Below are 27,735 nucleotides of genomic sequence, written 5' to 3'. Positions count from 1 at the left end.
CATAAAAATATTATTTGAGTTGCTGTTAGTAAAACTTGCAGCGCATTAAGGATCCGTGACAGAGAGAAATCTATGTAAATAGGGATTAGTGTCATAAATAACTTCCTTGGAGGTTCGACAGAGTTAACAACTTAAAGATTCTTTCTAATTCTGTTTTTTTGGGCATTGCCAGCTCTTCGTCTATAGGAAAAGCACTTGAAAAAGCTGTACTTTGTACACATTTTCCAAGATCCACAAATTGCTGCAGATATAACAATGGAGAAAAACCCCACGGCTGAATTCTGAGAAGGAATGACAAAACTATATTACCCCCGTGATATTGTTAAAATTGTAAAGGGTCTCCCTCTAGAAGCGAGAACCAACATTAAAATAATTCCTTCTGTTTATATCACACTTTTGCATCTCTGTTTGCCCAGTGTCAGGGACGCTAAGGGATTTCACCTTTCCAATTACGATATTGCATTGACCTAACTGGGTTTCTGGAGGGCTTCAGGGAATTCCATGTTTGAAGACTTTGTTCCCACTAAAATAAGATTTAGAAGTACGGTCGTTTCAGAAAGGGACAAATGAACCTCCCGATCCAGAGCTGGCAAAATCAACTCCGGAATAAACTCGCCTGCAAGCAGCAGAAACACAAAACCCGCGCCTTGAGCTGTAAACCCCTCGCAGCAGCCTTGCTGGAATTAATAAATCAGGGTCGTCGTGAGCCCGAAGAGGAGCCGTGAACGCTCCAGCGATGGCGGCCGCCCGCCCATCCGCGGCCGTGATTAACCTCCCGCCCAATTACAGCCCCATTGGCAAAGCAAACAAGGAATTATTGGCTGTTTAGTCGGGCTTTTCTTCTCCCGCTCTGTGCCCTGGTTCTCATTCGGGGGTTTTTTCTCCCCTTTTCCTGTCAGGAAAAGAAAAAAGAAAGCCCATCTGCAAACACCTGATATTCATCTGAGCGCTGCAGTTGTACAGTCTTGTTAAATTGTTACCACCTTTTCCACAAGCAGTTTTGGCAATTAACCTCGTGGTCATACACTTCAAAGGAAACAACTGTTGAGTTTAACCTCCCTGAGCTACCACGGATTCCTTTATGATTTTTCTTCAAACACTTTCATCCCGAGCAAAAACGCAGACTGATAAGATTGCTCTTTATTTTTCCATTTTGTCAGTTTATTAAGAGGACAAATATCCTGACCAGTGTGCGCTATGTTGTGCTCCCCCGAGCACGCGCAGAAAGCGGCTCTGGGGTTCGTTCCCGTTTCTGGGTGGAATCCCACATTGGGTACATCTGACCCCTCCCTGCCCCTCTTTGCAAACCTCTCGTGTATTTATCACGACGCCTAAAAGCTTAGAAAACAGAATATACAAGCAGAGTTAATGCTAAGGGCATAAGATCACATTATATATAGATAGATAGATAGTAAAACTCCACCGATACTGAGAGACAGGACTACTTTGCGCAAGAAAACAGCTCAAAATTCTTCCCCCTTCAATTCGGATACCGGTTGGGGAGACCAGGATCTATGTTAGCACAAACTAGTTAACTTTTCCTTCTGTCTGTATTTCTGAATACACCATATATTCATTTAACAGACCTTAAGCAACCGGATGGCTAATGATAGGAAAGTACCAAAGCAAATACTACAAGAGTGCGATCAAATTACTCGGAATGTTGTTCCCCCCCCCGCCCCATTTCCATTCTATTATTATTATTACACTTTGTTGTTTTTTTTTCTCCCCTCTCCAAAGTAATCACAAAAATGTAAAATGGGTTATTGCGAGGAGAAACTTCCAATAGAGAGCCAAAAAATACCAAAAGAAGTGTTGGAATGACCTTTTGCTAGCGAGCAAGCAGGCCCGGCCGTGCTAATGGCCGCACTGGATACAAGGAGAAGCATCGGTTTGTCTGGCTGGAAACTGCCCGGGGTGGGAGGGATGTAAGGGAGAAGGGACTAAATATTTGTCTAGGAAAAGAATGTAACAAAAGTTTCGTGTGTGTCTTGCAGCGCAAGAAGGGGAAGCATTTGGGCGAGCATATGGCATATGTTTCGGCTTGGGAAGGAGCAAAAAAATATCATGATGTTACGTGCGGTTCAGACCAAATAGAAAACTTATTCTGACTATTCTCATTTGTCAGGGGCTTTTCAAAACTAAGCAGATCTCTAAATGTCACCGAAAGAAGTAAGCGGTGGGTATTGAGTTTACATTTTTAACTGTTTCCACTTTGCATTTTAATATGCTTGTCAACAGAATGAAAAACTCCTTTACTCAAAAAAAAAAATAAACAAGAAAAAAAGAGAAATTAGCACATTAAATGATACATGGGTCTGGTGCTGCGCTGCACAGCTCAGTGAACCCCTGCCCAGATCAGCAAGATGGCTGGAAATGTCTCTTTCCGTCTGTTTTCCATCTCGCAAGGCCGTGTACTCAGCAGAGTGTGAAGAGCGCCTTTCCCCCCCCAAACGCCCTCCTGCTGGCCCCCCCAAAAAGCCCCTGCAGCAGAGAACAGGAACTAGAGCAAATGCTTTTGTGAATTAAGAGATCTTGTGAGCGTAAATTTGGTCAGGCTGCTCCTTTCCGCAGGCCAGGCCCGGCTGCTGCCCCAGGATGTGAACTGTCAGTTCGCATAGCTGGTGATGAGTTGCAGAACCATCGCGAAAGGTGAAGACGGCAGAAGCAAGAAAGATTCAAGACTGGTGGAAATCATTTCACAAGGAAAATTTCAGCCATCAGTGGGAGGAAGCTTTGAAAAATGCTGCCATTTCCGAGTCAGAACGAAGGCAAAATTAAATTACTGCCGGTGAGGCGAGCCAAAGTCGCATCTTACCCTAGGGAGAGGTTTGATAATGGTAAACATTTGACAGCTGGCCTGAAGTTGTTATCTTGTTCTAACAGTTGTTATAGTCTGAATGAACATTTCTGATAAGAGAACAGAAAGAAAAACACTAAACCAGTTTAAATTTCTCGCTTTCTGTGTTTTAAGCCGCGCTGCCCAAAGCCAAACAGGTTTAACGCAGCTTGCCACCGTCAGTCCTGTCAAAGCTTCGTTACGAGAATTAACCCTAAATTAGAGTACAATTGAAAAAAATAATCAATTTCAGCATTAAACTCCAAGATCCACCACAAAACCCTGTTTCTTTTTTACTCTACTTCAAGATGTTCATGTACAAAACAAAGAATAATTAGACACGATGGAAAGGTAGCTCCACCTGACCAGAGAAATAATGAATGAAAACCGGCTCTGTTTAGGCAGAAAAAAGCATGCTATCTTCACAGGAAATTTAATTATACATAAGATTTTTTTGTGCTCGGTTGTTCCTGACAAAGCATGTATTGAAGAGGGAAACAGGGCTCTGCTCTGTGCTGCTGTTAGCAGCTCCTCCTTTAGGAAAATACAGCGTGGATATGGAAAGTACATTACATGCATGTCAAAAATCAAACTACCATTCTGGCAGGGAAACCTGGGTGCCTTTTTGGTTTTATTTCCCTTTTTCTTCTATCAGGAATGCATTTCTAAGCTGTTTAACCACTGCAGCTTAACTTCACAGAACGCATACACTAAACATCTACCTCCCATTAAAAATAATCAAGATGAATATGCACTGTGGCTATTAAACCCTGTTTAATAACTTACTGAAGTGGACTGTTGGTGAGTGTTGGTATCACTGTACCTCAGACCCTCCTCGCTGCAGGGACAGGCACATGCAAAGCTAAAAATTACAGATTCGTTTTCCCTGATGGTAACGATCCCAACTACAGGCACATGATAACGCTCCAATTAGAAAGGCAGCATGTAAAAATTGTTCCTTACATACATAAATTAACTCCAAAACTCTTTCTGTATCTCCTGCATTAACAGGTAGAAAGTGTTTCATTACTGTTTTCCAAATAACTCTACCCCATCTTAAAGCTAGAGTGTATAAATTGATATTAAAGTATGGTATTTTGAGAATGTTTCAAAGTAAGGTCAAACTCGTATTAAAAACCCTACTAGTGTAGGCTAAAATAACAGTCTGGCGGAGCAGCCTTCGGTGCATCTGGGTTCAATTACCCACTACATCCTTGCTGTGTTTTCTACCAGCAAGAACAACGCAAGCAAGGCTCAGAGTTCACGAATAATGTCAAAGTTAGGTTACTCAGAAGAGGAATGAGATAAATCACCCAAAAGCACAGTCGTATTGGCAGACAATCTTTTTCCCCCGTTACTTCATCACCGAAAGTGGCACAATATTGCATAACAACAAACAGAGGACAAAAGTCCTCGCCTCACGAGGAAGCTGAACTTGGCTGGAACGCCTGCTCGCTTACACACGCTCTAAAAGGGAATGAGCAGCACACGCTACAACCATCGCTCCAACCTCATACACCAGGCAAACAAACATGATTTACCACACTGTCACCCTGACTGATTTCTTTCCTTTGTGTGTGTTTGACCCCGGAACAATGAGGCTGGATTAACATTAATTATTTGCATTATTTACATTCATTATTTGCACTCAACAAGCGGCTGCGCGGAGCAGGAGCTCCAGCACCAGGCTGCCCAACGCAGAAAGCAGCTGGGACACTTGTTGAAATACCGACTCTCCCCTTTCTAACCAGCTCACCAGCACCCAGAACTTTTACCAACACAAGTGTCTTGTGCCTTGTCTTCATGTTGTCAAGCTGGTTAACGAGGATTTGAGAGCTGTGTGAGTACAAAACATCCTGGGACGGGGTACGCGACATCCCAGGACGGGGTACGCGACATCCCAGGACGGGGTACGCGACACCCCAGGACTCACCTCAGCAGGGTAAGAGAACACCAAACTGGGAGCAGCCATCCCAGGGATCACATAGAAACTGGGCTACAACATCCAAAAAAATCAGTGTACAACAGAAGTTAGACTCGCACATCACAAACCTCTCTGGAGGAAAGGGAACGTCCCCGCGCCGCACACCTCGACCTCTCTGATTAGGTCAAAGTTGTGGGATTGTACTTAGATCATGGATAAAATCCCAACAGCAGCTCTGCTGGCAAATCCAGATGCTCCTCTGGGAACACGACAATTGTCATTTGCATCCATCAGGGCCCAGAAAAAAGCAATTGTCAGGAAAGTTGCTCAAAATTATGTATGTTCTGGGAACACTGTATAAAGTATTTTGAAAGCACCATGCCTAATTCTGAGCAGCTCGATAGAAAACATGGCAAAAGCCGGCAATAAATCACCATCATCAAAAATGCGCTTGTTTTGTATGAGGAGTTATTTTCTCCGTAACACATTTCCTAAACAATCCATCAGGTTAAATTTAGAGGAAAAAGTGTCTTTTACCCAGTCAGAACACTTCTAAATTAGAATATAATGGTATTTAAATAATGGAATATCCAAACACCACATTATACATATATATATTTATTATAAATTCATACTACTGTAATGTATCTAATTACATAAGGTCATTTCTTATAGAAAAGCACCAGTATGAAAGTTTTATGCAAGAGCAGTCTGGCTGTTTATTAATTTACTATGGCAGATGAGAAGCCCTGCACTGGTCGTATGCGACACACTTGTGCGTCCCGCAATAGCAACCTGCCCCGCTTACGAAATATTAACCAGCCGTCAAAGCGGGGACTGAGCGGAGCTCAAGGGTTAGTCCCTGCCTATATCTGCACAGAAGCCATTGGCTCCCTCTCCCAGCACTTGCCTCCTGCTTCACCTGTTTCCCTGGAGACCGGCATTTCCAATCAATGCTATAAATACATGGAATAATTAGGCATCTTGCGAAGCAAACCCTTTCAAGCTGTTTCGCCATCTCAGGAATCTTTTAAACTTCTGGAACAGACAATGATCTTGGTTTGTAAAGAATATGATGGACCATCACCAGTGAGGGAGAACCTAGAAGATAAAACCACCCTTGGACGGGTCATCACTGGTGGCAGGAATGATACGTTTTGGCAATGGCAATGTAGAGCAGGATCACCAGAACCACGTTCAGCCATCATAAAGCTGTTATCAGACAAGGTGCAGCTGACCAATGTCTGCTTTTATCGATCTTCCTCCCCCACATTCAAATTCAAGATTTCCAAGTACAATCACCTCCCATATACAACAAGGTAATTAAACACTGAGACACGCGAGATATAAAAACCCAAAGCAAACCAAAACTGGAAGCGAAGCAACTTCAATACAACCTTGAAACAGAGCTGCAGGCAGAACTGCCTTACGTAAAAGTGATATTCTTGTGACCACGGTGTGTGTCTGCTCTTATCTCATAAACAGATCCTTTTGCAGTGAGTGGTTTGGTTGGGTTCCTAACGCAGAAGAAAGGCCGTCACTCTCAGCTGTGGCACTTTGAACCATGAAAGCCACAACAGTGAAAAAATAAGGGAACGCCAAGTGCTTAATACTGGACAGCAGCTTTCTTTAAATCTCTTTTACTTTTTAATTAACGATAGCGAATCTCCTGTGTAACAGCAGAATACGGTGGGTGCCTTTCCGCACCCAGAAAGTGAGGAGATGCGCTGGGGTTCGGCAAAGCAATGTAACGCTTTGCCTGCGGTTTTGGCTTCTTGCTTTATAGGATTATTTGTGAAAGGAGACATAATTAAAGGGTTTTGGAGGATACCTGAAACCAAGATGAAATATGCATAATTCCAGGTTAGCACCCAGCAGAAACAGCAGAAAATTAGTAAAATGTCACTTCCATCCATTTGCACGTTATTTATTATAAAGGTGCAAGCAAGCAACACCGTGAGAGCCCAAAGATTCTCTTTATAATTTCCTAAAAATCAGGGATTCAGTAGCTATCTGAAAAAGGGATCTCAGCCACCGCTCAAGCCCACGATTTTTTTAGAAAAATGAATTTTCAAAAGTTTATGGTCAATTTAACACTTGAAAAATGCAAGAGGAGCACTAAAGCTATTTAGTTCCTTAAAACAGATGTAAAGGATACGTTTGTCTAAAATTTGGTCCTAATTTCTTAGGTGGCCTTCTGTTATTTCATTGTGTCGTAATTGTTGAGACGCTGTCGCTCACAGAACATCAGCCACCGTTCCCTCTGATTTATAACGAATTCATAGCGGAAAACTGTTCCGACACTCTGGCATCAAGATGGTCTTTTGGACAAGGCTTTGGGAGAGTTAAGCACCATATTTCCAGTGGATTAAGAATGAAGGCTGTTTAGTGTTTTGTTTTACCTTTGAGTTTCCTCTGTCTTCAGCCTTTAGGGATGCGAGATGGACAACTTTGCTTCCACACTTTCAGATAGTGGTAACTATTCACCCAAAACCACAACCAAAGAGGCTGCTGTTCTACTGAGCAACCCAGAAACACAAATCCACTATATATTCTTTAATTCTGCAACATCTGAGAATACTCGCTTACATTTGCATAAGTACTATATCGCCTAACAGAACTTTACTGAAAGGAATATAGATCAAGTGATGCCCGTTCTGGACGATCTCTCTGAAGAGCTCCTGCAGATGAGTACACACGGAACATGACGTTACTGAATGCAGATCGAGCCAGTTTGGAATTAACAAATTATTTTTAAACACTTTACATGTGATTACGCCTAATGAATACATAAATACACATTTACTATGGAGAAACGTTACGGTTCAAAAAAGCGATACAACATCTTTCAGCCACCCTTTCTTAAAACCCTAATATGCTTGTGCATAAATCAAGCCCTTAGCTTGCTTGGGTAGGCTCTCACGCAGCCGTGCCGATGGTGCTAATTCAGAGCAGAAAACGCTCTTATTCCAGGCCACTGCAGTGAAGTGACATTTACCTAATGCAGCTATAAATTTCCTGATAATTAGTGGGCAGCTGACGGTGATGCAATCTGACTAGCGCAGCAATGCCGGCCTCCAACTAGCTCTCCAACACCCACAAGTTAATCAGATTTAAAGACAGAAATTTCCCAAATTCCGAGGAGTGCGATGGCTCGTAGACAAGGGCTGGTGCCGCTCAGCTCCCACCAGTCACCATTGTCCTTCCACGTCCCAGCCGATGCCACGAACAGCACGTAACTCCCCTTCACACCCAACCATTTTCAGTGTCAAAACTCTCACCTGACTTTGCATGTTGCGATAAGTAAGCAGCATTTCCTCAGTTCTACAGAACTGCGGGGTAAATTTAGGTAAGTTCACACGGCTAAAATGCTGGAATTTTGAGGTGTACATGACAGCATCTTCATAAATAATTCTCCAAAGTTCTAAAATTTTACAAGCCTCTGAGGTTCCTGAGCCAGTTTGGAAAGTTTCCGATGCCGTTTAGACCTTTAAACTTAAGTAGTCAAGGAACGACTTAAAAAATCTGGCACCAAATCACACACAAACTCCCGCCTACTGTGAAATGCAGAGTCCCCAGTGTCGCTTCATTCTATGTCACTAGTGCACAAAATCATTCTGTTTGATAAAATGATATTAAGGAACCTTAGTTTTTGTTTTCTTTGGTTTTTTTTCCAAACCTAATGCTGGAAAACCTTTGCATTCTAATACTTCGGAAGTATAAGAGTGATTAAATAGTAGCCCTAGATGGCTGAGTACAGTAAGTGTATTTAACACTGCAAGAACTACTATGGAAGTTGTAAGTAGATTCTCAGAGAGAAAACACAGACCCATCCTTTAAAATACTTTCTCAAAACAATCTTTGAGCTCTTAGGTGCATCATGAACGAGCCCAGTCCGTCCAAGAAAACCCTTTTCCGTATTATTTTCTTGGACGAACTGTTTCTTTATCACACTATTTCATAAAGCAAAGGTGCATCGGGCACGTCAGCGCAGCTCGGTGCCCGTTGCTGCTCCTTTCATAAATAGGGTAGCTCCTCTCCGGATCAACAGCATCCTACATGAGTACAGACGCGACACGGCACTAACTGCAGAGCCGAGGACGGGTTTTAACAGCCCTACCTAAGCCCAATGAAGTCGGGGCATGTTTTTCCATGTACTCAGCTTTTTACTTTACACACTAATTATAGCCTGTGCTGATCTTTAGAAATGGAAAAACCCACAGAATTTTTAAAAGCTACGACAGGGTGAAATCATTACTTTATTTTGGTTTGAATTCCTAGTTAATGGAAGTGTCAGACCATCTAGATCCTACCAATGTGCTTTCGAAATCTGTCTTTAGTTCCAGGCCCAGCACCAGATAGGAACTTTCTGACCCCTCTCTGATTTAAAACTTGGTTCTAAGCATTACTTCTTGCCATTCTTTTTCTTTATTAAAAAGGGCAGTGAGGAAAAAAAGATGATTAAAGATATCAAATAAACACCAAACCTCATGTGAATGGAGTGTTGGAAAATAAAGTACGATTTAATGACGTGAGAAATTAGATGAAACTGTCAAGTTTAAAGAATCTTAAAATGGTTAACAGGTCAAAACATAAAAACTTCTTTATGTATAGAGTGAATATAAAGGGAACATGGTAAGTATCTGCCAAGGGTTAATTGCGACCCTGCATGAAAAGCAGTTAACAAGTGAGAGTTAGAACACCCAGGAGGACAAGAAAAATTTTTCCAGTGCCATGAGAAATAAACAACAAGGGGGAAATATTTCCTTTGGCCACCGTTACCTCCTCTCCAAAAGCTCAGAGGAGCAGTGGGAATGCCAAGGCCTGGTTTGCTCTTGACTCCCTCCGAAACATTTGTCTTCATTACCACTCTTTTTAATCAGGGCTCCTTCATGAGTGTTTCTGCTCAGCCCCCGAGGGGCGACTCTAGGCTGCGATAAATCAGCGTCCGCACCGCAAGTCACTAATCAGCACTCTCCGGGAAAGAATAACAGCAAAGCGCAGACCACGAGAGGCTCGGAGCAACCTGAAGGCTCCGTGGCCTCAAGGAAGAACGGCCTGCATCAAAAGCAGCGGGCAGTGAACCATCGCTGCCTCCCGGCTTCGCAGCGCTCGCGTTCCGAGAGATTATTTCAAAGCCTCTTGCGCACAAATTGTTCTTGCTGTGCAAAGGGGACTTTATCGATAAAGAGGAAACGCGCTGTCACCCTTGAGCTGGGTTCGACTAATTCACTGTGTTTCACTTTACTAGAAAGCATTCAAGGGATCAAACTTGGTAATGGATACCTAGTGCTGCTGCGTCTGGAGAAAACAAATCAGTATATAATGAAACTGCACAAAAAGCAAAGGGAAACTGATAGAAGAAAACACATTCCCAAGACATCTCCCATATTATTGCCATGGAAGATGAAAGTATTTTGTCCACTTCTTTAATTTCAAGAGGTTATTTATAAACACAACTAAATAGATGTCATCTTAAAAGGAAATTATCTGCATAGGTTATTTGTACTCACGACGACCTCCCTGCATCGGATCCCTTTAAAACTACCGCACAATGTTCCAACTGCAGAAACAATATTTCAATACTCATTACTATTCCTTAAAACTGTCCAACCTCCCAAGTCCACGTCAACACTTGCCAAACACAGCACAGAAAAACGCTCAATGCACACCCAAAACCTTGCTGTGTTTTCCCAAGTACCTCGGATGCCAACACCGCTATGAAATAACCGTGAGCTGTAAAACCGTGCTCAGTATTGGCACCCAAATTAGCCAACTAAGCATCCTCCTGCCCAAGAGCTGTTAGACAAAAATCCCGGAGCAAGCTTTTCCAAACCCACAGCTGCAGCCAGCCACAATTTTTTCCCCGTTAAGACTCATCTCTATGGCACCTGGAAACCTGGCCCATGGAGATAAAGCAATTATGGCCATACATGGAAAGATTACACAACAAGAAGAATCTTCCACCCTTCCTACATCCGGAGCTCCGGAAGGTCCAGAAATTGCAGCCTCCAGCACTGAAACCGAGCGTTGCTGTAGAAAATCCTGCTACAGTCCTAAACCAAGAAACCAAGATTATTTACTGCTGTTCAATTTTTCCTTGAAGTTTTGGGCTATATAAACTGTAGAACAGATTTGGTTGTAGCCAGGAGGTAAAGAAGAGCTCCTGCAAATGCTTCTACATGGCCCAAATATTGAGATTTCTCATTTGTGCTTCCATTCGGTATTTCTACAGATGTGGAGCCATAGCCAAGTCAGCTTCTGTGCCTCATACAGCGCGAGTGCTAAGATAGTTTTGGCTTCTGGGTTTAACTCTGAGGTGAATTAAGAAAGGATAAAGGTCCTGTGCTTTAGCAGCAGTCGGCTTCATCACTTTGCAAGTGTCCCATTAGCAAAGGCCTTTCTCGGTTATTAACTGCATTTTGGGGAAACAGAAGCAGGACCCGCAACGCTTTGCACCCAACCCCTGCCCAGAGCGTTCACCAAGCACTGAGCGCCGGGGCCACGGCAGCTGCTGCCCAAAGGTTCGATCCCAGCGCCAGAGGGGAAGGAACGAGACAACTTCTGCTACGAACTCGTCGTGGACTTGGGAAGGGTTGTAGGGTCACACCTGGGTTTATTACACTTCAAGGGGTTAGCACAAGCGACACAAAAACATTTGCTACGGCACGTTAATCAAAATACAAGTAAATAACCTGCTAATCACGCTTATTAATTAATATGCATTTGAATTTAGAAGTTATCTACGTAGCTAATTTCAGATCGTTAAAAGGAGCACACAGTATTCAGCTTACAAAGACACAATCTTCTGAGCACTGTAAGAAGGCGGTTCAGTAAAGTTGGAGATGGGTTATATTGGAAGAGCAGCTAAACCAGAGCACGGAATGCAACAAAAATATCAGGAGAGCTGCTAAACCAGATCATGGAATGTAACAAAAATATTCCCTGCATCAATAGCGCTCCTTCACTTCAAAGAATTCAAGATACTCCAGCGTTCCTTCCCCAAAGACGAAAATTGTCATTTAAGTTGTCTGGTCCCGCTCCACTTAAATGATCCTTTAATTTCCTTTCTGGTTCCCCAGCCCTCAGGTGGCTGCGGCGCTGCCGTCTGCCCTCGCTCGCATGTCGAGTTCACAGCTCCGCTCCTGATCTCATGATCCTCTCTCCAAACAGCCTTTGCAGCAGCGTTTCCTGCCTCGCTCCCCTTGCGTGACACGCGGCTCGGCCAGACCCGCTGCCGGCTCCGTCCCTCGCGCGGAACCCGGAGTAAACCCAGTGTGAACCCAGAGAAAACCCGGAGTAAACCCAGCACAGACCCAGCGCAGCCCCTGGACCCTCGACCCAGGACCCGACAGCCGGAACCGGCTTAGGAAGTGCTCTAATGGTTACCAAATTTTTGGGAACTGCCTTGGTTTTTCTGAGCTAAACATATGTTTAGTAGCAGCAGCATCCACCGGCACCACTTGACCTTACGGCAGCCTTTGAGTTGCTGATTTTTCTTCTTTTTTGGTCTTTGCTTGAAAAAACAAGAAAACTCTTACCAGATAACACATGATGTAAATGCAAAATTATGTTGTGAAATGACTGCAAACATGCTGTTTTCCAGATGTTTGACGAGACAGTAAAGAAACAGCACAGAGAAGGGTCAACAGTTTCTGTCGGAGCCTCCGCTGGGTTCCACGTGAAAAAACCAACCCAAAGCCCACCGTTCAGATCTCATAAATTCAGGGGACTCTGGGCAGCTGTCAGACTATTTAGACTTTAGAAATAAAATGCGAGGTTCCTCTGTCACCTGCCAAATTTCTCTCCATCCATAGGCAGTTAAAAGATGTTTGACTGTTAACATTCTACAAATTTCCTAAATCTATTATTACCTCGAAGGAAAGAGACTGCCTGGGAATCGCTGCTCCTGGTCTGAGCTACCTGAGGCGTGTACAAATACAAACCTGCCCTGAACTGCACGGAAACAAAACTTTGCAGGAGAAAACTATCAAAAAGAATTGGAAGAAGAGACTAAACAGAAGCCGCCAGGCGCTTCCCCTTGTCCCCACCACGCCAAGAATGACACAAGGAACAGCAGCTTCTATTTCTCATCTTGTTTTGGTGTCAGAAGGACAGACGGATCACCCCGTTGCTCACGATGCTGCGAGCAGCATGGGGCCCCAGGAATGTGCAGAGAATGGAACGGCTCTGCACGAAGCCAGCAGGGTTGGGATTTCACTCCTTTCCAAGCCTCCTTCCTCTCTCAGGACACAAACCCGACCTTTGGGACGAGACCACGGGGACCAGCCCTTCTAAGACTCTTTCTATGCTTTTCTACGCAAGCGATTTTTACTGAGTACTCGTGATGGGCTGGGTGATACTTTTTACAGAAAGCAGATGAATTAACCTGGAATTTCTACGTGTTTCTACATAGGAAAACACCGACCACAACTTACAGCTCTGCCAAAATGCAAACGGGGGTTTGAGACCCGCTCATTTCTTAGCGTGTGAACCACTCAACGCAGAATCACCTCAAACTCCTTTTGAAGACCCTGAGCTGCTCTACACCTGCCGATGGGGTTCTGGCTGCACCGATAATTCCCCCACAGACAAACCCCAAACCTCCAGTGAACTCATTCAGCAGCAAGTCACGTCCAGAACATTCTTGTTCTCCTTCTGGGCAGTAATGAGGAGAAAAAGCCCCCGTGCTCTGCTGTCAGAGCTGGATGTTCTCCCTCCAGGAAAGCCCCACTGAAAAGATGAGCTGCATTTCCCTGTGTTACTGACTCTATAAACCCCCCGACTTGTCTCTTCCGTGTTATTACAGCATTAAAATATTAAATGAATCAAAATATATATTTTATTTACAGTGAAGGACATAATTCATGTGGCTGTGAAAGAGTTAATAAGGAAGAAAATCACACACAGTGCATGTTAAAGGTTAGAGGAATAATCAGTCATTTGAAAAACACTACATAAACATTTTTCCGGATGCAATTTTCAGTCCAAGGATACATTTCCCAGTAGAAATCAGCAGCTAAAAAGGAAATCATTTAGTCTCCATAAGTGCCAAATTGTATCCTGATTTTTCCTGGTCTGGCTCGACTTTCAAAACTAGTGGTTCAACTTCTGCAATCTTTCACCCGATGACTATATAAACACATCCTTATAAGACAGACATAATCCTTGGGTGGGCCAATTTATGTTGGATTATGAAAATACTTAAAGTACAGAATCGTATAATGACTGTTGTCCTTTGGTTTTCGACTAAACGAAAAAAACCCACTAATACAGCCAGCCTACCCCGTTTCAAAAGGCAATCCGCGACATTCTTCTTTTCCAACTGTGTCAACATCTTTTGAGAGTAATTAGGCACTGCTAAATTTATTATTTAGTTATCACAAGCGCTACTTTAATGGCGCCTAATGTGACACGTATCTATTTAGAGCTTTGGTCTGCGTTTCAAGGTGGCGAGTTACCCAGCACCAAGCAAACGCTGCCCCGCACGCTTGTTACGCACACCAGCCAGAAAAACAACTCTCACTCGCAAAAACACTTTGGCTACTCTCTGTTTGGTTAAAGGTTATATAAATAGTAGCTTTAAGAAGGATAAAACAATCTCCATACAAAGCAAACAAATTCATCCGTAATTTATTGCTGTCTGATACACGCATACACATCCCCACGTATAAATGTATACTTTCAAAAAATTATCTGTTCCTGCAACATTTACACTTTTGGCGACGTAAGTGAGTAACAATGGAAACTTATTCTTCATGGAAAGGTAAATTCTGCTTTTTCGCTTCCCTTCTGAACCTCTGGAGCTTTTACAGGCGACTACAAAAGTCCGCGTGCTAACGCCAACAGGCTCCTACCTCCAGCACTCACCATGTGGTCAAAGAGAACTCGCCTTTCCTCCGATGGATAAAGTTATGCGAAAGAAGACATTCTTCTGGTCTACAGAGAGTAAAGAATAAATTATAGTGATAAGATCTGGAAAAGTTTGGTTGGAAGTTAAGAGATTTTCACATCTGTGTCTACACATCCACGTCTTGGGAATAATGTATCTCGAGTAGCAGTCACACAAAAATGCAAGAAATTGTTCTTCTCTCAAACGCAGCAAAACCATTCATTGTCCTTCTGTCTGCACTCCGAGCAGCAGCCTACACCAGCGACCGCAGCCAGCACGCTAAAACGCTTCCCCCTAATTAAAAATACTATTTGATGTGTGCATGCATTTAAAAACTCCCCAAACGCTAATGTATATACAGCTCAATTCTCCAGCACATTATTCCCACTTTGAACTTGAGTAAGGTAAACTATTTGTGCTGTTCAAACATAAACTGAGTGACGCTGCGAGTCCGCACGTAACACCACGACACCAACTACCGAGCCCGAAGTCAACGACTATCGTTCCCTGGGTGTTTTATGGCTTTGGATTCACCTGCACCACTTCTCCAGGCATATACACTGTGTTATGAACAATAGCCCGATATCACATCGATGACATCTAAGAAATGACTCCTCGTTTATTTAAAACAAAGTGATAACGGTCCAGCCTCTCGCAAAGCTCCGCAGACCTCGTGCGGAACACATGCAACAGGAATACAATCTATCGCCCTGTTCCAACGCTTCCTCGAAGCTTTTTGTGTCAGCTCAAGATAAGAGAGTGACTGGGAAAAAATGACACGCAGCCTAATCCGTGTCTGAACGCTGTCTCCTTTTATAACACAGCTACTCAGATAACGGCAACGCAACGCACGCGTTCATGTGCCACTCCGCGGTTTTACTCCCACGGAACAAAAAGAAGAAGAAGAAAATGATTTGAGCCATTAAGACTCATCACACTTGTCTCTGGGCACCTCTTACAATTTATGATTTCAAAGAAAGCGGCTAATAACACGATCTAATGCAGCTAGAAATACTAAATACCCAACACATTCCAGAACACAGCAAAGAGTAAGCACAGAAAACACACACTGAGCTCCTCCAGCTACAAGGGCTTGAGGGCCCTTCAGTGCAAGTATTATATCTTAGACGGGCACTTCTACCCCACTTTTGGACAGGACAAAGCATTCAAACAGCTTCCATGGGGCAGAACTGCACTGGAGTCACTAAGCAAGCCCCAGCGCCTCTTGGAAGCATCAAAGATTTTGTTTAAAAATCAAGAATTTCTGGTTGACATATTTCACGTTCCTTTCTGATTTAAAACACCCCGCTCTGAAAGCTACCATTATTTACAAGTGAAGAAAGAAAAGGGAATTTGCCCCATTTCTCCCCACTCCTCACCCTGCTATTGTCCCCCGTATCTATTTCCAGGAAGCCGTATTCATTAGGGTTAATCTGCCCGCTAAATGAATAAACAAAGGATTTCTCTGTCACCGAGAGGCCAGGTGAGCCGATATCATCTTCTAACACAGAAAATCATCCGCACAAATACAGCGCAGGAAATTACCTGCTGCAATCCCACACCTGGGATCGTTTGGCAAGTAGCTTAGAAATGTTGAGTAGTTGACTGAAATCAAACTAATTATGTCTTTTTTTTTAATGTGGGTTATCTATCAGCAGAAAAAGGGCCTTTCTGAAAACGTGACGCAAAAAGATCTCCAATGTCTCGGTTTGCTACACTTTAATATTTCAGAAAATTTCCTCGTATGAAAATGTTATATGGATTTGTGTAATTAAAGTATTCTGCTTACTTCCTAATGACAATTACCCATGGTTGTCTCCGGCAGTGCCCATGCTGCAAAAATATACAAGTTTACAAATTGTTGCTGTAAGAATCTAATGAAAGATCGAGAAAAAAGGTCCTAATTGAGCTGCAAGAAACATCGACATAAATAAAGCACCTAAAACGATAACACGAACCTATGCACGTAAGTCCTTGCACAGACCCGACTCGAAATGCTGTTATGTATCTGGTAGACGGCATGGCAGACGTGGAGCTTTAGAAAGGTCTGGCGTGGTTTGAGATGACACCCAAAGGATGAGCTTTTTGTGCAGCAGCAAATACTGAGGGTGTTATGAGTATGAAGAGAGGTTGGGGTAACTCCTGAGAAAACCGAAGATGAGATAAGAAGCACCCAAAGGCTTAGATGAGAGTGTATGAACCTCACACGTGTTACAGCAGAAGAGGAGCCAACGTGGGGATGGGAACCACGGGAACTGCCGTGCCAAAGGAGGACGATCCTGGACCTGCTGAGATGAGACGAGGGGTAATTCTGAGTATCAAGGAAACAAGAATGGGAGAGGTCACAGGATTCAAGGAGGAAGAAGAGCTGGGCCAGGCCTGGCCCATGGTGCTCCCAACGCTCCCGTCCCTCATACACCCCTTCTTTTTGATGTTCCTTCTACAGCAAGCAAGAAGAGATAAATTAAAATTGAGAACCTAGAGAGCTCTTTGATCCTATTGCCTGGAAATATGTGTAAGAATATTTTCTCCAGACGTCCTTTTGCTATATATGGAAACCAAATGCTGACTAATCATATAAACCTTCTGGTGCCTACGCACAGCTGGAATCGCAGCAGAACGCTGTCACAGCGGCACAGGGAGACGTGGAAAACTAAGGAGTTCGCTCTGGTGTCGAGAAAGAAGAGAAAATGGTGATCAAAGGCACTGGAGGCCAGATTAGACAAGAGAGAGAGTTCCTAGCTGCTTAGCTTTTAAGATACAAGTGACATATTTATGGCTTATTCTTGTATTACTGAACTTTAACAGTCCGAGTACTGATTATCCATTTTCCAAGTTTATAGAAAAATGATTCTTCAGGAGACCTGCTGACTCAGGGCGACGCTAATAGGATACAAAAGTCTGAATTTGGGTTTATTGGTTTAGAGATAGCACCAGCTGGTAGCGATAGAGCCATTTAGAGCTGTTTATCCAGACGCACCATGTGTCTCGGCCGGGAACAGAAAGATCCAGCAGCTGAAAAAGGGGAAGTGAGAGGTGCGACCCGCTCGCTGGGCATCACCTTTCGGGCAGGGACGGAAGCTCAGCCGGCTGGTGCGGTGGCTGCCGGGGGACAGCGTGGCTCTGCTTCTGTTCCTACAGGTACTCATCCTCTGGAATTACACCACAATCTCAACAAGTGGGAACGATCTTTCCCTTTCTAATGACAAAATATATGAAATTTGTACATTCTTTAAGCGATTTCAATTTATGGGAATGAGATTGTATTGATCCCCAAACATCAAGATGGAACCTCTTGGAACTTCTCTTTTAAACTTACATTCTTGGCTGTTAAGACTTGGTGATGGTGCTGCTATGCTAACGGAAGTTTGTGGCAATACACAAATTAATGGCTAAACATCAGGAGAGAACATATAACATCAATAAATCTGCTTAAAAACAGGAGTAACATTCTGGAGTAAACCAACCTCAAGAAAAAACCTCTACAATGATACTACTTAATCTTTAAATCACTTTTTTGGATGACATTCCTTTAGGATGTAGCCGTCATAATGTTAGTGGCCGCAGCATTTAGGGAAATGACTCTAGTGCACGTGTGAAAACCCCGTGGTGGCCCCACAGGGTGCGCTGGGAGTTCAGGTTATGCTGGTGACACCAGCCACCCAAGGAACGTCTCACTAAGCGACCCCCTACACTGGCTTTCCAGTGGCATATTGAACATACTAAGTACCAGATAACTAATACAGATAAATTATTGCTCCTTGTGAAATTCGAGAGTACAGCAATACAAAATACAGAGTATTAGTAGCACTAATTACTGGAGCTCATCAGCCATTTACTGAATGCCCAGTACGAGCACTGGCAGAAACATAAACTTGAAGAAGAGCATCAGTTCTTGCTCTTCGCTTGTCTTAAAGTGCTCATCAGTATGGCATACCTAATTAATGCTTTCAATAGGTGTTAGAAATTCCTCGGCTGCGATGCGGTGAATGCGTTATGAGCAGGCAAAGGCAAGTGGCTACAGTTTGGAGGCACAAAGGTGAGATAATGGCTTCCGCATCACTGAACTGCCAGCCCCGCTCAGCATAAAGCGTGGCATCTGGAGACTTCAAATCATACAGCCGTTTAAAAATATATAGAATGTTAAATTAAATGACAAACACGAGACATGTCACCTTTTAGAGGCAGAAATGTAAAACCAAAGCATATGTTCTCCAACTATATTTGCTTCAGGATCAGCAATATTTTTGTAACCTCATTAGTTTCTTGACTTGGTTTTAAACACAGAAGGATGGATATACAAATAAGTTACAGGTCCTCCGCGTGATATCCTCGATTATAAGTCAATCTCTACTAGCAAAATAAGTTGAGAACTCTGGGTTTAACTCTTACGGAGCGTTTGGGAGGTGAAGACAATGAGAAAAAACGTTGGCGAGCTGTTAGGAACGTGTCACAGTTTAAGGCAAGGCAGCAATAAACCCTGGCAGACGCTCCCTGCTTTCCCCTCACTTCCCGCCACCCCTTTCCTTTAGATCAGAAAGATGATAAGAAAAATAAGGGGAAAGGAAGAGAGACTTAGACTTCAAGTTGGAGAGTTTTAAAGGGTTTACTAATGCTACTAATAGAGAATATATACAAAATATACAAAACCAATCTCAAGTGCTGGAAGTGGAGCTGGCGTCACTCCAGCAGCAGAGCCGGGGGCGCGGAGCTGGCGGCTCCAGCAGGTACAGCATAGCTTTGAAAAGGCATCACATCAGGGTATTACATCAGGTGCTGCTCTACCCTGCCCTCCTCAGCCACCAAAAAGGATTTTATAGCATGAAGAACAGTCGATACTGCCTAATAATCAACAACTAATAGACTGAGCCCTGATGCAGAGCATCTTTAAGCACGTGGTGGCACATTCTCCTGCTGCAATAAGGACGGATTCTCTTTCTTTGCAGGCGCTGTAAGAACAGCACAAAACAACCGCGGTATAATATTTTGTTTGCAAGCCAGATTGTCAAAGTTTCAGCCGCATGTTTCATTGGAGAGAAAGAAAAAGGCACCAGCAAAACTTTGAAGTGAAATCATGAAGTGGTGAAGCGCTGCTTGCAGTTTAGCTTATTGTGCATCAAAGTTTAAACTTTGCTTTCAAGCTCGGTTTTCCAAACACGCTGTCACTCACTATCATACGGGTTGAAAATAAGAGAAAGCAAAGATGAAATGTAAATGATTTAAATGCATGCATATGTTCTTTTGTAAAATGTATAATGCATCTGCAAAGTTCTTCCTCATATTTTGGACACAAATCAAGGGGGAAATGGTTCACTTATGATACAGTGAATTTTTTATTTAACTCTAGTGGTAAAATGTAAGCATTTCACTGGATAGTGGTTGTTGCTTTTTGTTTGTTTTTAAGCTTAAATATGAGCACCAAAAGACTAACACAAGAATATTTATTCTCCAAATTATTCCCTGCCAACTTTGTTCGTTAAAAAATCCACTAACAGCACAAATAACCTTGCAGAGGATCTACATGACTAAATTACACATTCCATCACAAATAAGTTCAGAGAATGTTACGCTTACTTGTAAGATATATTAAGTGACAGCCAGTGTAACACACCGTGATTCACGCAGCATTCATGCCGTAAGCAATATAGGTGGAAATCTGAAGAGGTGATTTTTCAATTAATGCCAATTCGGTTAATGGAAATTGTCCTGGTAGCAAACAGATCCTAAATACAGCAGCAGCTTCTACTGCTTTTTTGTATGAAGGCAAAGATACACATGTACTATATTTCCAGAGGTGTCCTTTCCTGGAGCGGTGTAGCCAGGACCTTTTGCAGGGTGCTAACACCAAAACAGGTCATGAATTAGAGTTTGCAGCTCCTGGACTGCATTTCTCACACTAATTGCACCGTAACTGGGAGCAAAGGCAAAGTAACGCAAAAAACAATGACAAAGCCAGCGACCAAAACTAACGCTCAAACCCAACCAGATACTCGGGATCAAGCGCTTGGCCCCCACGCCAAAGCCCAGCAAATTCTATGAGTTATCCAGAGCTACAGGTGGGCTTTACAGAGCCAGGCCCAGCTGCGGCTGGGACTAAAGCCCAGGCAAGCGAGCGCATGTAGATCCCGCTCCGAGCAGATGGGAGCTCCAGGGAGAGCAGCTGCGCTGGACGCCCCTATAGGTTATTCCATAATACACAACGCACCCGGCACGGGAGGCACAAACCATCGCCCGCTGCTGCCGGAGGGAAATCTCAAGCAAGGGAGACTTGGCAAGGCCGAGATTTCGGAAGAGGAGGGTCTGCACCCCACCTGACCCGGGGACGGGGGATTTTTGATAGGACTATTACAATCACAGAGCTTATAAAATATATTTGGAAAGGCTTTCGTGTTGGTTTTGGGATAGCATTCGAAGGCCCCAGGAATCCACTCCGAGGCCTTAAATCTGTGGCCAAACTCCAGCAAAAACCATATGTTAGTCATATTCCCCCCTTTTTCCTTCCCCTGTTCTTGCTCCATTTTAAAGGCCCACGCCCTGCGCAGTAAACGCAAGAGCCTCAAGGCAATAGGGGCTCATATACCCCTTCTCTTATCTGGAGAAATCCTGTGCTAATGATGTGAATAATCCCAAGTCTGCTTTCTGTCATTTACTGACTGTGACCTGCTTGTTTTCACCTTTACAAGGGGAATAACACCAGAAGGTTTATGTGCGCGAAGTACCCGGCTTCACATGCTCCTGCTACAGCTCCGCGTTCCCCCACACGGGGACTGGAAGGGACCCCCTGTTTGCAGAGCCCCCCACCAGTGACGCTGCCCAAGGCAGGGGGAGGCGACTACTGCAAGGTGATGGGTATCTCACACTATTGGATAATTAACAGAAACAAAATACTTTCCATCTGTTTTTTTTTTACCCCTTACCTCATTGAGGCAATAAAATATATACTAATAATTACCAACTGATTCTATTTCAACTTAGATATAAATATTTACTTCCAGCAGAGAACTTTCTTGCTTCAGCAAGAGGGTGAAGAGGCTGTGACTATAACACCCTCCAAGTATTAAACTCCACCTTAAAGAATTTCACGTCTGGCTGATGCATCACACCGAGTATCACAGAATCACAGGCGGTTGGGTCGGAAGGGACCTCTGGAGATCAGCTATAATCAGCTATATGGTATATACCTAAGTAACCCTGATGCTTAAAAACCCAGCATGTGACAGAGACTACAGTCCAAAGTGGAGGAGACAGCACTTGAAACAAGAAATAATGAAAGATATTTAGGGTTTTTTTTTCAAAGCAAAGATGGAAAAGGGTGAGCAAATATTTTGAAGGACAGCCTAATTTAGTGAAAGCATTAAATAAGCACGTCTCTTTATTATAAACTGGAAAACTGCTTCTAAACGAAAGCTTTCCCCAAGACAATACTGACTCAAACTCATTTGCAGATAGATGTTCAAATATGCTTCTTTTAACTTGCACATCCAACACCATTTTAAGGACCTTTTTCCAGCAGTCCAGATTAACAGCACAGTTCAGAATATATTACAAACTCGTAAAAATATCAAGATTTGTAACACGATTCCTTAAGCACTGTATAAAAAAGAGCAGAAATGTCACTGAACCCACTTCTTTGCAAATCCCGTACAGTGTGTTATTTCTGTGCAATCTGTAAAAACACAAGTACAGAGCCTGAGGTTTCTGGATCTCGTGTAACAGTGGGTAGGAGCTCTTAGATCTCCAGCTATAATAAATATTGTATCCTACAGGAGCCCACCGGGAATCTCAGCTCCTGTGTTGTTCCACGGAAGATTGTGGTGTCAGGTATGATTAGAATCAACACTTTCCACTTATTCAGAGCTTTAAAGCTACCTACGCAGAACATTAACAACTGTTAATGAAAGACAATTAAGGGGATCTACAACAATCTGACATTCAGAACGAGTTTGCATTAACTACAGATACACAAGTACCTATTGTGCATTTTGGATTTTTTTCGCCGTAAATAAACAGAAGGTGTTTGGATGCTCGGAGCTGCCCGTGGCTCTCGCACGCTGTTTTTCAGCTGGCAAGCCGTTATGTGAAGCGAAGGTGGCTTCCCCGGCTGAAAGCTCGTGTGTAACGCTGAAGCAATCAGACACTGCGCCGTCTGCATTAATGGACCGCTGGTACACGCGTCAGGCGGGTTGTGTGACACGAGAACAACTGTCGGTGACAACAGAGGACTGTACCCGTGACCATTAACGTGGCCCCCAGAGGCCCCGCTGCAGCGGGTCTGCAGATACGCAAAAAAATTACCTAGTATTTGGTTATTACGTTGCTCAGGTTGCAGTTATGCTTTAATCCAGCTATGACATCAACGTGGAAATCGCTGGGTTTCTTGTTTGTCAACAATTAGCGAGATGAACAAGGTGATCAGGCTCCGGGGGGTTAAGCACCCTGAGTAACTTAAATTGCTTGGGGTCAATTCAACCTAACACACACAGCAGCGTCTAGAAATGGTTCATTTCTGATTTTCGCTTGCATCCGTGAAACTAACTTGCACGTCGCACCGTTTCAGCTGATGGATGCTTGTGTGTCAAAACACAACCATCTCCGAAGAGATTAATTGCTTCAATTACTACCAGCCTTGTCAGATAAACCAAAGGCAAACTGGGACGAGCAACGAGAGTCACTGGCAGGGCAGCAGCTCCCGCTCATCACGCTGCGCAGTCTCCAGAACTGACTAACCCACCCACAACCATCATAGGGCAGCACAAATAAATCAGTGTGTAATGACTCTGCTGCCTTTCAGCTGCCGTTCCCATACCCTTCCTCTCCAGTTTACTTCTCCTGCCTCCGGAAAACACCCACCAGCGTTTCAAGACATTAATGCTGCTCCATGTATCCCTGCAGCGGAGTCTTTTCCCAAGCCAGGCAACGATCCAGCAGCAAGTGCCCAGTCAGGAGTGTCAGGTCATTTTAATTTCTCCTCACATCTCCCCAGTCTATAGGGCATAGCTGTTTCTGGATGTAATCATGTATACTGCACTGGCATCTTGGAGCCTGCTGAAGTCAGTTCTGTCTTAAGGCTCTCTTCAAAAATCATCACATAACATTTCCTCAAATTAGATGAAATAAATCAAGTTGAAAATACTCCAAGTACGAGAGTTCTGCATTACACAGCTCACACACACGTCTAGCAAGACAACTGAAGACTGTGTGCTACTGCATCAACAAAAACCCCTGAGTGTATCCCACATGCTATCGATATTTTAGGAATAATACATAAAATGTTTTTCAAATAAGTAATGTAATAAGTGTTTTAAATAGATACGATATAAACAGGATTGTCTCAGAAGTTATTCCATGAAAGAACCATAAGTTAAACTCATTTAAATGTAAGCTGACAGAACGTAGAAGCGCAAACCCAGCCGCTCTGGTCCGTGGTTTTGCCGTTACCGAACGGGCGATGCCCTCTAAGAACAGCTTGTTGCGCGACTTTATTAAAACCTCTCAGCTGCTGTGAGGAACAGACCAAGGGCCAAACCTCCTCCTCGGCTTCAAAGCTCAGCATTAAACTCAGCAAATCCGAGCGCAATCTCTGTCTGCAACAACAAACCGTCTTTATGCCACGCAGGTAATTACAGGCTCAGGTCAAGGACTCCAGACCGTATCGGTTACACCTCCGGCAGCTCCGGTGTCGGTGACGCCGGGACTGCGCCCGGTGCGGTAAACCAGGCACCGCTCGGGCCATCGCCCGCGGCAAAACGCGGCCTGGGAATTCCCCACGTTGGTGACTTCATCTGCCAGCTGCATTCACACATCTTTACTACCTGAATAACTGATCTCTCCTACTCCGAGGCAGCGCTTTCTGGTGAAGAGCGTTTGGGAATAAATATTTGATCGCGCCTACAACAGAAAAGAGCTCAGATGGTTTAAGGTGTGACAGCAGAAGTGTTTATTAAATTCCAAGTGAGAGCACTGCTGGACAGTAAGAATTTGTCCCATGGTCCCTATCTTGCAGGTGTGGTGGTGAACAATAAAAGACCTTTCACAAGGAGAGGGGACGCAAACTCCCTCCCCCTAAACCCCGAGTCAGTTCTTCTGTTCATTAAACCCGCTGCAGGCACCGAGCTATCGGCCCGTGACAGGCCAGTCGCACACAAAAGCAAGCCAAGTACTAAATTACGAGCCAATTTAAGTGGGCATTGATTGAAGTAACCAGAAGAGAGCTCAGTATTGCCAGAGTTTCATGCAACAGTAATAAACAATCTTCATTAAAAAATGATGCGCAGAGTACGCCAGGTTTTAGCAAAGAACATAAAGGTCCCCCAGCCCCACACACAATCCAAGAGGAAAAATATGCTCAGGATCTTTTCCTTCCGCAATTTTATTTTATTCATTAAAATCCTCTCTTTTCCAACTTTTGTACTTGTCCTAAGCGAGACAGAAACAGATCTGTGAGGAGGAGGAAAGGAAAAGCTTGATGCAAACCAGAGATCCGACAACTTCTTGGTCAGTATTTTCCTACTCTGCTCACAGCGCAACAAAATCATCACTTGACTGATAAATAAGTGTCAGAAACCTCTTTGTATGAGGGAATAAACAAGGCTTTTCATAAACACGCCCCCAGATGCACACATTTATTTTTAACTGAGTTAGCAGCTCCGAGCGTACCCGAGTACCTGAGCCTGGGCGCATGTGGATCAGGTTAAGGGGCCGCTGAACCGTCACATCTGGGATCACAAACTGCTGCAGAATCCTCCCGCCTGAGCTTTTCCTTCCTGAAAGTTCAGTTGTCATTCCGCACAAATATCCTAACCTTCCTACGCCTTTAATTGCTGCATTGTTTGTTATTAATACAGCTCTCTCATGTATGTAACACACGACATCAGTCACCCGCAGGTTACAGTAGGAAAATTCAGAGAGGTGCCTGGAAATGTTCAATTACACATCCAGCCTGTGCTTGTATTTCCTAGATTAGTCTCTATCACTCTGTAGGTTTGCATTTCCTAGATTAGTCTCTATCACTCTGTAGGTATCCCCAGCCAGCCGAGAATTGTATCTAAAGCTACTGAGAGCAAAGAAAGGAACATAATTCCACGTATACAGGCGAAGTTTTCAAGTCAAGCCTGCAGAGGGGTTGTTTTGCTGCGTTATTACTATTAAAGGCCTCCTGCTTTATGAAGCTTTAAACTCAGTGTTGTCCCTTTAACGTTTCTAACCACCAATCTGGAACAGCATCTGGAATTACAGTGCATTTAATCCTTGAGGGTATATTCTCTCTATGATGCATATGACTAAAATGTGCGCATCGAGGGACAAATGTCCAGTAGCTTTAGGTGACGGCATTTTTACAATATTTTCTTAAAGATTAAAAAAAAAAAAACCCCGCAAACAAAATACAAAACCAATAAGAATAACTTGACAGAATTTTAAGTTGAGATAAACATATTGAAATATGCTTTTTAAAAATGTATCCAAGTAGTCTTTACAGATACTGCCATCCACCTTGGAAATGCCATTGATTTTCATGTATTAGTGTTTTTATACTTTTGAAATGGAGATTGTGAGAAAATATTATCAGTAGTATACTGCCGCTTTACAGACATGTGAAGATCATGATTAAAAAAATTACACTAATTCCTTATTAAACACAAGAGAGTTGTCACCAGCCGGGGAGAAAGAGGGAAGGAATTGAGAATGGCACAAGAAAAATGGTAGATGATGAACATGTACTTGAAATCTTTGGATGGGAAGAGCAAGTGATGGAGTCAGATAAGAGGAGGCGCCACGCCGGGCGCATCTCTAAGCAACGGGCAATCAAACAGCCAGATAAACATCTTCAGAAAGTGCAACAGGCTCGAGGGCCTGGGCCAGAGCTGCACAATCACCCCCTGGTTCAGTATTTCCCAATAAATTGGGTTTTCATATAGAATGTAAGTCAGTTAGGGCCTGCCTCAGTAATAGCAGGAAATGAGAATACTTGTAGTAGTGGACTGTGACACAAAAAGTGCAATGTCGTATGTGAACAGCATTTAAAAGAAAGTCTTCAGATTCAGAGCTGAGCTCGACGTAATCTCCTGCACCTCTCAAAGGTAGGAAGAGAAGAAAACAAACATAAAACCCTCTTCTTCCCCTCGCTGGGCTCTGTTACAGAACAGCGCAGGATCTCAAAGAGCAGGGCATGGGTTTCCTTGCTGCTCTGCAGCTGAATTCACACCCCTGCAGCATCACACGTAATCTGGTGTATCTACCCTAAACTCAGGCCAGTAATTTCTGCATGGGAAAAGGACAGGGCCAGGGAACACGGAAACTGCAAAGAGATGGTAAAGTCCCCGAATCAAAAACCAATTCCAATCCAAACTGTCTGGCAGTGAAGTTAAATAAAATACTGCTATCAGCATGGCCCTAACAAAACCCATGTATTGTTTATAAGAAACTTATGAGGTGTTATAACCAAACTGAGTCACTGCTGTACAGTAAATATATTTTCAGTGTCATAACAATGTATACAATTGACTTTGGCAATTTTAATATGCGCACACATGCTAAAGGCATTACCAATAGAGCTTCATCACATCCACATGAGCCGTGGCTTACTAAGGCCACGTCCACACCGCAGGAAAGGCTGTTTAGCACGGAGAGGTACGGTCCACACCATTCATTGTTCCCATTGTAGAAGGAATAACAGTTTTAGAATGCGTTATGGCTACAGAACGGCTCTGTTTCAGAATACACGGCCCTGCTATAGGTAACGGTGCCACTCTGTTCATACACAAGGGGGAAAAAATACCCCCAAACACCCAGATCTGTGTGTGTATCAGTGGCCCAGTCACACCAATGGTGGAGAACAGCTCCGCCATTAATCACCCTGATCCCACGCACAGAAACACCCCTACGAGTCAAGCTGTAACCTTTTCGGGATAACAGGCACATATGAACTACCCCAAAAATAACCACAGCTGATGCGTTTATGTTTTCTTCTGTATCAAACCATTATTTCCAAAATTACTTTGCCATGTACTAAAACAAATACAATTCCCTTTGACTAACCAGCCTAAGATGCTTGTGTAAGCCCGACATGAATTAATTTAACAA

At 43.5% G+C, this 27,735-nt stretch overlaps 1 protein-coding gene across 15 annotated transcripts in view; it reads right to left on the bottom strand.

Annotated features, from left to right (window-relative positions):
• The window catches only part of BCAS3 (BCAS3 microtubule associated cell migration factor), a 284,160-nt gene that overhangs the window by 138,463 nt on the left and 117,962 nt on the right, over positions 1 to 27,735 (bottom strand). For 2 of the 15 annotated variants that reach the window (XM_021288696.2, XM_065036753.1), the window contains one exon: positions 14,381 to 14,702. The exons of the other annotated variants lie outside the window; for them this stretch is intronic. In XM_021288696.2, coding sequence (XP_021144371.1) covers positions 14,641 to 14,702 — 62 coding nt within the window. In that variant the 3' untranslated portion in view covers positions 14,381 to 14,640. Of the gene's footprint in view, positions 1 to 14,380; positions 14,703 to 27,735 lie in introns of those variants that run through there. 15 annotated transcript variants of the gene reach the window in all.

The sequence above is a fragment of the Columba livia genome, chromosome 20, assembly GCF_036013475.1.
Source record: "Columba livia isolate bColLiv1 breed racing homer chromosome 20, bColLiv1.pat.W.v2, whole genome shotgun sequence".
Taxonomy (NCBI): Eukaryota; Metazoa; Chordata; class Aves; order Columbiformes; family Columbidae; genus Columba; species Columba livia.
The sequence above is the reverse complement of the archived record's forward strand: the minus strand, read 5'-3'. Positions and strand labels throughout refer to the sequence as shown.